We start from the raw sequence: 9502 nt of genomic DNA on the forward strand, positions 1-9502 counted from the left end.
CTTTGTTTGACTGAAAAATCTTCATCCTTTGATGGGGCACTTTAAGATATTTCAGGTAAATCATTGGAGGCCATGCAATCAGCTTTATATATTTAATCTGGTGACTATTTTATTTACATTCTGTCAAACAAATGAGGATCTAAGGAGCACATTTTTATAAAAGTTTGGGTCCACACTGCAGTGTGTGTGTGTGTGAACCACTGAAATCAGTCCTGGCTTTTGTTTCATCTACAGCCGCCTCTTCTATCGCGTGGTTTGCGCTGACGTACCGCGAGATGTCAGTGACGTCACTTTTAGCGCGGAGTTTGTTGTTGGCGGAAAAGCTTCAAAGTCTGAACAGCAAACTCTTTTAATCCGCCGCAGACTGAGTGATATTTATTTATATACGCGTTCACCGATGGTGTGTTAGCTCATTTATTTATGGTATTTTCATGAAATGTACATTTGAAGAACTACTGCACTTAACGACCAACTAAAGCGGTGAGTTTCGTTTTGTTTTACTCAACAAGCTGCGGTTAGCTAGCTTGACAGACTGTAGCTAACAGTAGTATGCTAGTTTTGTTGTAATGAGACAGACAAACAGCGTTTAGACTAAACTCAAATGTACACATTTCCTGCTCCTCTGCCAATAATCTGTCCCTTGTCACGTGAGTACAGCTCACAATTAACTGTCAAACTAATCATTACTTTCCTCTGTTAATATGACAGTGACTAACGATTTGGTAACGTGTAAGGATATAATGAAAATGCTGGAGTTACAGCGTCTGAAGTTAATTTCTGTCTCTGTCCCAGATGGAGGTGTCTGCTGTCTGCACTGAAGGCATCAGCACAGATGGATGTAACGATATAATGAAGTCTGACAGAGGTCACAGGAGAGGCAAAGTCTCAAGTAAGTTGGACACTTTGACTTAACAACAACACAACCGAGTACAGAAGCACCTTCATATTGGGCAAGTTTATTTACATAGCATCATTCAGACACAAAGGGATTCAAAGTGCTTTACAGTGGCATAGAAATACATTAAACACCATATATCAAGAAAACATTACAACTGCATTCAAAATACATTGACGAGATAAAGTTGTTACTGGAAAGCCACAGTGAATAAACGTGTTTTAATTCCTGGTTTAAAGGAGTTAACAGCTTTAGCAGACCTCAGGTAAGAGGTGCGGAGCACAGCAAATGAAAGCTGCCTCACCTTGTTTGGTGTTGATCCTGGGAATGCTGAGTTAACCGGTCTTGATGCTTCATATCATACAATTATATCAGAAACATATGTCGGCCTGGGACAATTTAGTGATTTATAGACAAGTAAAATGATTTTAAATTGTAAGCTTTTAACACAGAGGAGGCTAGAGAAGTGAAGTGATGTGCTCCACTTTCTTGGTGTTAGGAACGACTCTGGCAGCAGCATTGTGGATAAACTGCAGCTGTGTGATTGATTTTTTTAATCAAAGCTGTGAGGACACTGTTGCAATAGTCTAATTTGCTGAAAACAAACACATGAACAAGTTTTTCTGTTTCTTGTTTAGATAGAAATCCTGTCATTTTGGCTATAAGCATGTTGTCAAGGGGTGATGTTAGGTTGAAGAAGCAATTTTTGCAGGTCCCTGGTGTTATACTCACTGTCACAATTTGATTTTGCTTTTTTGATTTAGGTGTATGTTACATTGGGAATATAACAAAATAGACGGTCTAAAATGAAAGCTTGCATGCCTGTACATTTGTCACTCTTGAGCCTTTCATTGCACAACAACCTGTGGTACATATTTCCTGAGTTATGAGAAAGTATGGTATATGATTCAAAAAGCGTGTTGTGCATCTGACAGCCTTTTTTTTCTGTTTTCTTTCAGGGGATGTGGAAATAGACATCGAAATCCTTTACAAAGCTGTCCCTCAGCTGGCCAAGGTTTTCCGCATCATAGACAAAATTGGAGAAGGTACATACTCCACCTTCAGAGTTTACAACAATACACTATTCCCTTAAAAGAAACTCTAGTTCAAAATAAATACAGTGGGCTCTTTGACCTCATTGGATTTATTGGAGCAGAAGAGGTGATGTGTTCATGAAGTGTGTTTTTGTGTGTGTGTGTGTGTGTGTGTGTGTGTGTGTGTGTGTGTGTGTGTGTGTGTGTGTGCACCAGGTACGTTCAGCTCGGTGTATCTGGGCGAGGCTCAGATGCGGGATGGGAGGAGAGAGATGTTTGCCCTGAAGCACCTCATCCCAACCAGCCATCCTACACGCATCGCTGCTGAGCTTCAGTGTCTCACTGTGGCTGGGTGAGTCTAACACTGCTGTGTGTTCATAAAGGGATGATATATATCAGATAATGACATTCAGGTCATTTATGTAGGATATGTGCTGCTTTACATAATTAATGTACTTTAAATTGTTGTCTATCCACATCTCTATAATCTAATTAAGATAAAGTTTTCAGTCCGTTTATCTTACTTCAGTCATTGTTATCGCAGTAAAATGAATCTAGTGGACTGAAAAGGCTATTGATTTTATTCTTAGGCTGTCAAATGTTTAATTTGTACTTTGTACTAAAAAAAAAGGTACATGGGGTCCTTGTATCGACACAGTATTATACCACGCAAAACTATCTTGATATTATGCTTTATCAGTTTCTCCAACACCCCTACGGGGAGGTGCAGTCATTTCAGTGTTTGCCCTACGCAACATTAATAATTACAGCCCTAACTACCTGTGGTTTTACAGAGACACTTGCCTGTTGAAACATTTTTTTAAGTTCCCATATTATGGTCATTTTAAGGTTCATACTTGTATTTTGTGTTTTTACTTGCATGCTTCAATGTTCAAGAAACACTTTATTTTTTCTAATACTGTCTAAATATACCTCACAATAGACAGTTCCCTTTCATTCTCAGTGCATAGCTGCATCCCTAATGTCCATGTATTTAATTTCAATATCAGCCGCGACAACAACATGACGCAAATAATTTGCATCAATGATTTTCAATAATCAAGTTATTCGAGGAGTCGACAGTCATGCAACAAATTGAAACGAGGTCTGTCGTTTCACTGCGCCATTTTTAAAATTTTACTCTTTTTTTTGCAGAGGCAGTGAGAATGTGATGGGGGTGACGTATTGTTTCAGGAAGGAGGACCACGTGGTGATAGTCATGCCCTATAAGGAGCATCAAGCTATTGTGGTATGTGTATTGTCACATAGTTAGTTACTGTTAAGTATGTGGCTACAGCTTGTCAGTGACGTACTGATTTTTGCCGTTTGTAATGTGATAAACATAAATCATTTAGTAGGTTTCTTGGTGGAGCTCTTGTTTTTGCTGTAATGTCGTTTAAAACTTCTAATCCAACCAAAATGTGTTCATCAGGACATTATTGGCTCACTTAGCTTCGAAGAGGTCCGTCTGTACATCTATCACCTGCTGAAGGCCCTGAGACACATCCACCAGTTTGGTATCATTCACAGAGACATCAAACCAAACAATTTCCTCTACAACAGAAACAACAAAACGTGAGTCATCACATTTCTCTGTAATAAGCGCAGCCTCTCAGTTGGCATTTTATGAGTTAACACTTCACTGTGTTATTTGGCTGCAGATGGAGTTTCTGGGATCAGTTTTTCTTTTCAGCGTCAGCGGGAAAAGAAAGTATTGATTAATTTCAGTTGTTTAAAATGTGTGTGTAGGTATGCGCTGGTGGACTTTGGCCTGGCTCAGGGGACAGCGGACACCCAGATTGAGCTGCTGAAGGTGGTGAGGCAGAGGACATCACAAAAAGGTGGTGGGTCCACAGGGAAACAAGACACCACACAGCGGAACAAAGCACCACCTAGACTCCCTTCCAAAACCACCACAGCGTCAACCTCGCTGCCTCCACCTCCGCTGCAGCCCACAACCATGCCACCTTCCTCCTCCTCTTCCTCCACCACCACATCCTCCTCAGCCTCTCGGAAAGCCTTGGTTAAAAAATCACGTTCTGTCACAACCACCGTCACAACCGCCACCTCTCGCACAAAGCACACAAAGGTGTCTGCACTCTTACCTTTACTGGTGTGGTACTGGTGTCTTTTCTTTATCCAGTGAGAGCAGAATTGTAGCCAAGTGTAAAATGGTTTATTTGGGTGTCAGTCACCTTAATTCGGGTTAAGAATGTCCTCTATGGATGTGTTAAAGTGTCTGTGTTTATCTGTGCATCTGTTTGCCATCCTCTCTTTGCCCTCATGTGCTGGTTTTAGCTTAATTGCATTTTTGTTTTCTCTAGGATTTAACAGGACAACGCAAAGTGCCACGGCCGGTGTTTGGAGAGAGAAGCCTGAACAGCTGCACAGCTGCTCCATCCACCACAAAACAAGCTGCCTTCAAGACCGAGGTAAGAAAGGTGGAAGGTAAAGTTTTTAAAGAATAAAAGGCTTCTCGTTTTACTTGAAACCACTGAAAGGACAACAGGGTTCCTACAGATCCTAAAAAGTCATAAAGGGCATTAAATTTATTAATCTAAAAAAAACTTAATTGGTGTTAAAATGTTTTAAATCAATATTTTGAAAATCTTAAAAATGCTAAGATGTGAAATAGGATTTTAACAGATTAAGGCTATCCATAAAAGGCTCGGTGTCAAATTCAGTGTGATTGGCATCAAAGCAGTGAAATTCCACACGAGTGAGAAACAAAAAAAATGGTAAGAAAATTTGCTAACAAACAGCAGATATGTCTGCTAGGGGACAAAAAAGTAATGTTTTTTGTCACAATAAATGTAATGGATGTCAATTCATGTTCTTCTTTCTTTCTTTCTTTCTTTCTTTCTTTCTTTCTTGTCTTCATTTTTGGTTATTGTAAAACTGGTTTTAAATTCCACTCTAGATGGCATTTAAAAAGTCTTAAATCCAGTTTGCCTTAAGCTGTAGGAGTCCACCACAAAGGTTTTTATACCTGTTGGCAAAGTACTTTTTCATTTGCTTTTTGGAATCATTGTATTTTTTCTTCATAAAAAATCTTTTTTCTTTTTTTTTCCAGCTGGTAAAGCCCAGCAAAACAGAGGACCCAGCCAGCCGAAGGTACTCAGCAGCCAGCCAGGGCCCGCTGCCTGTCAGGACCCAGAACAGCAGCCAGAAACCTCAGAGGACTGTACAGCAGGGCCTCACCTGTAACTGCTACATGACTGACCGGGTCTGCAACATCTGCATGTCCAGGTAACTGAAGAGAGAGAAAAAACAGTCATGAAAAGCCAATTTTACACACAATATGTAAAATAACAATTCCTCATCATAAATGTGAACCTAAAGAGATTTGAAAACAACCCATCCATTTAATTTCATTTTTAAAATTCTCTTTTATTCTCACTGATTTGTGTGTTGCTTTTTTTTTTGTCAATAAAGGAAGCAGCAGGTGGCTCCCAGGGCAGGAACCCCGGGTTTCAGAGCACCAGAAGTCCTCACAAAGTGTCCCAACCAAGGAACAGGTTGGTATCTCAAACCATGAATACTGTAAATCGTTAACAGCCACAGTAATATAAGGACAGCTGTGCAGAAGCTTACCAAACCTGAACGCTTGTTACCCGCTCTAATTCTTGCTAATGTCACACCCTGGCGTGTTACTCTCCTGTACCGCAGCCATAGACGTGTGGTCAGCTGGTGTGATCCTGCTCTCACTGCTCAGTGGTCGTTACCCGTTCTTCAAAGCCAGCGATGACCTGATCGCCCTCACTCAGATCATGACCATACGAGGCTCCAGAGAGACCATCCAGGCTGCCAAAGCATTTGGTGCGTACTGATATTTAAAACTGATTTCTCTGGTTTTGTTTAGATACATTTGATGTCTAGTTGTAGTTAGGGAGCGTGCTGAGGGCGGAGTCAGCAAAAGGGAAAACAGCCTGTAAAAGCTGAGAAAGCAGCTTTTAAACTTGCATAAGAGACTATTAAATTTAACAAAAACATGATTGATTAAACTTCCGTAAAATCAATACCCTGCAACTGACAACGCTATGATGTAAAAGACCAGCATGTTTGATTGAATTCCATGCATGTTTTCGAGAGTACAGCAGTTATTACATTATCACGCATGGATTTGCAGTCTCAATAATTACAGGTCTTTGAAGGCTCACGACTTTTAACCAGTGCCTCAACAATCTAACACTGTGTGGATAAAGAGCAAGATCCTTTTTGTTTGACCAGAAACAAACTCGAATTCACCATCGCGAAAACTCACCAGACTCTATTTAAATAAACAGTAATCTTAGGATGGATGAAGTCAGCATATTTTCACATCTAACTGGGTGAACTGAAGACTGATTTGAACCCAACCAGAGTTGGGGATTGTTGGAGCAGTATAGAGACAAATCAAGACAGTTTCTGTGAATTTTTTTGAAGTGTTAAGTGTGTTTCACGATAATAAATTACTTTTTATTTAAATGGATCTTACTCTTTGACAAAAAGTTTTATCTCTGTAGGATCCTTTCCATAATGTCAGACACTTAAAATAACAATTTGAGTCTGTCAGTGGCAAAAATGAGCACTTTCCGTGGACGTAAAATGATGGTGTGAACATTCGCTAAGTCTTGACATTGCAGCCTGTTTCACCGCTGCTCTCGCTCAATACAGGACAAATTTAAAAAAAATGTTTTTCCCATTAGTCATTTAGACCCAAACACTTTGTAACTCTGGATTTTATTTATTTTTATTTGACTTGCAGAAATGCTCATAGCAACTCTTCAGCATTGTAGCCAATGCTTTGTTTTTCCGCTTTGAGTACAAAGATGTGACGTTTTGTGGGCATTCCCATAAATACCGACGGTATCTATTGGTATCAATTCAGCAGCACCACGTACAGATAATGAGCCTGTTTTCGGGTTGAACTTGCTTCAGGTAAGGCAGTGGTGTGCAGCCGGGAGCTGCCTCGGCAGGACCTCAGGACGCTATGTGAGACTCTGAGAGGACGGAGACCACCACCAGACGATGAAGTCACACCGCTTCCCGAAGCTAACAAAGACTCCACCGCCACCAATCATCACAAGATCCAAGATGACACGCCCACACATCGTCCCACTGAAGGATCATTCGAGCAACACAAACATGAAGCAGGTGAAACTCCTTCATCTACTTTCCCAAACCACCAGGAACATTCAGGGAACGCAGGAACCGCTCGCCTCGCCAAACAGAGCTCAGACACAGACTGCAAGGTGGAGGAAGACAAGCGGGGCTGGGACAGAGTTCCCGATGAGGCCTACAAGCTGCTGGACCGCCTGCTGGATCTGAACCCTGCCACCAGGATCACAGCTGCTCAGGCCCTGCAGCACCCGCTGTTCAAAGACCTGTGAAACTGCACAGACAGTGGACCAGCAGTCTCTCAACACACACAATTTCAGCATGATACAGAGTCTAACAGGTGTTATCATTAAAGGTATACTACGCAGAAACTGTTAGTTGCTGTTTGTAAACAGTATTGCCAGTGAAAGTGAAAGACAATGCCAGATTTGCTCTTTCTGGAATGAGTTTTGTCCACTTGGCGTTAATGCTGCATACCATTTACGTCTGAAGTCGGAGCTGGGAGTGACGTCATACCCGAGCTGATCGCAGTCCAACACAACAAGTTGGAAAACCCAGATCTTGTTAGCAATATCAGTTTATAACAGCGCATAAGGTGGTATTTCATGCACACAAACACCACAGCATGTCCACAGATAGGAGTTGGACAGCACTGTGTGTGCGACTGTTTCAGTGAGACACAAATAAGACAGAAGTGCTCATAAACGGTGTATCAATACAACTTTTACTGCTGTTGATGTGCAGTAGCCATGTTGGATTATTAGGTTGAGGTTCCTCAAACTGTCAGTTTTGGAGATCTGCCTTTCCAGTTGAAATTTCTAACTTGGAAACTTGGAAAATTCAAACGTCACAGTAAAAAATGGAAAGCACCACGAGCCACACCATATCAGCGTTTTTTTCGGTGGTGTTTCACTGATTTTTTTTGTGGCTTTCTCTCAGATGCCTGCTGTTTATTGTCTGGCATGAGGTCGCTACCTTTTTAATAAAGTCCTGACCTCACCTGCACACTGTGCCAAGGAACGTCTTGAACATACTAACATAATAAAAGAATAAGAAAATAAAGGAAGAGCGAAGAGTCTTTGCAGATAAACATACTGTAACACACTTACACACACTTGTAGTGTTAGTTTTTTGGTTGTTCTTAGGAAAATCCTGCATAGTATACCTTTGATATTTATCTTACAAATTGTACCCAGCAGCATATTGAGTGTTACCTTATGACAAATAATTGCTGATCTTTAATGCAGAATGGAGAGAATTTTACATCCCTGTGTGGAAAGCAACTATTCTCTCTCAGCTTTCTCTCCCATCGACACCTGCTAAATACTACATAGATCTTAAAATTAGTATCCATTCATGACAGGCTTGACTTGCTGGTTCACAGGTCGTCAGTTAATGGCAGCTATGACTAAGACGCTTTGAGAAGAAGTGTTTTAAAGGGCTCTAGATGTGCACTGTTAGCTATAACCAAGACGGGGTGAGTGTTGACTTGAGGCCGACTGTCGGCTTTTGTGTCAATGTTGGACAGTTTTACAGTTGAAGGTACCTGACCTCCTGTCTGTGAAGACATGGAATCAGCTACATACTGTCAGATTATATTGGTTGACGCTCAGTACTTTTTACTTCAGAGTCCAAAAGAGAAAAATACAAAACGTAAGGAGTCTTACTTTAGGCTTGAGTGGTGCCCTGGGTCAGTTCTTTAAGAAGGGAAAAAGTCAGTCTTCTCAGGAGGGAATGGTCTGTATGATGTTTGCTGTTGTCACCGCTGCCATAAAAGCATATTAGAGCTGTACGAAGGGACTATTTCTAAAGTATAGAAGAGCTCTTAATATTAAGCTGCATATGAATTTGATCTGTATTTTATGAATTTGAGTGCTGTGTGAGAATGTTTCAGTTTCAGTTGTGTTTATTTATAACACTGAAAAATGTCAACTCTGCCTCAGTATTATTTGTATTTTCTAATAAAAGGGGAGAAATAAAGCAAGTGGCTGTCTAACGTCTTGCATATATGGAGCACATAGAGCAGTGATACTCAGCTTACGGCATTAAGTATAAATAAGGTGCCAGAGTGCATAAAACTGCATCAAAATAGAGCTTCTTTATCATTAAAAGTGCCAGTGGAAGAACCCTGCACACCTTAACAGAGGTCCTAACAAAGCCCCTAATGCCCTTTAATCCTGAAAACGTCCTAAATTCCGTAAATCTTATGACTGCCTAAAAATTCTAGAAAACTAAAGTCCCCTAAACTAAAATCCGAAAAATGTGCCAAAGTCTTATAAATGCCCTAAAATCCTAGAAACGTCCAAAAATAGGGATGTTCTTAGGTCATAGGAATGTCCTAAAATCCAAGAAATGTCCATTACTCCTAGAAAAAAAACTAGAAATGTCCTAAAATTCCAAAATGTTCTCAAATTCTATAAATGTCCTGAAATACTAGAAATGTCCCAATGTCATAGAAATGTCCCAATGTCAT

General features: G+C 40.5%; 1 protein-coding gene across 3 annotated transcripts; it reads left to right on the plus strand.

The window, feature by feature from the left end:
- The first annotated feature begins 259 nt into the window (after window positions 1-259).
- cdc7 (cell division cycle 7 homolog (S. cerevisiae)) lies at window positions 260-9125 on the plus strand. Of its 3 annotated transcripts, none has more exons than XM_042497878.2 (12): window positions 260-480; window positions 793-889; window positions 1855-1941; window positions 2146-2281; window positions 3085-3178; window positions 3362-3504; window positions 3679-4018; window positions 4254-4361; window positions 5003-5178; window positions 5365-5447; window positions 5599-5748; window positions 6850-9125. In XM_042497878.2, the coding sequence occupies exons 2-12, from the start codon at window positions 793-795 to the stop codon at window positions 7299-7301; spliced, it is 1866 nt and encodes a 621-aa protein (XP_042353812.2). In that variant the 5' UTR covers window positions 260-480; the 3' UTR covers window positions 7302-9125. The 3 variants fall into 3 exon arrangements, with proteins under 3 accessions (XP_042353812.2, XP_087941777.1, XP_042353813.2); XM_088085651.1 differs by having other exon boundaries at window positions 3679-3745; window positions 6850-9124; XM_042497879.2 differs by having other exon boundaries at window positions 3679-3742; window positions 6850-9108.
- Window positions 9126-9502: the final 377 nt, after the last annotated feature.

Source organism: Plectropomus leopardus, chromosome 12 (assembly GCF_026936395.1).
Source record: "Plectropomus leopardus strain MGB_pleo_1.0 chromosome 12, ASM2693639v1, whole genome shotgun sequence".
NCBI classification, from domain to species: Eukaryota; Metazoa; Chordata; class Actinopteri; order Perciformes; family Serranidae; genus Plectropomus; species Plectropomus leopardus.

Coding starts and splice junctions, on each gene's coding strand:
- cdc7 (XM_042497878.2), top strand. CDS start 793: ATGGAGGTGTCTGCTGTCTGCACTGAAGGCATCAGCACAGATGGATGT. Junction 2,282..3,084: donor CAGTGTCTCACTGTGGCTGG/GTGAGTCTAACA, acceptor TTTTTTTTGCAG/AGGCAGTGAGAATGTGATGG. Junction 3,505..3,678: donor TACAACAGAAACAACAAAAC/GTGAGTCATCAC, acceptor ATGTGTGTGTAG/GTATGCGCTGGTGGACTTTG.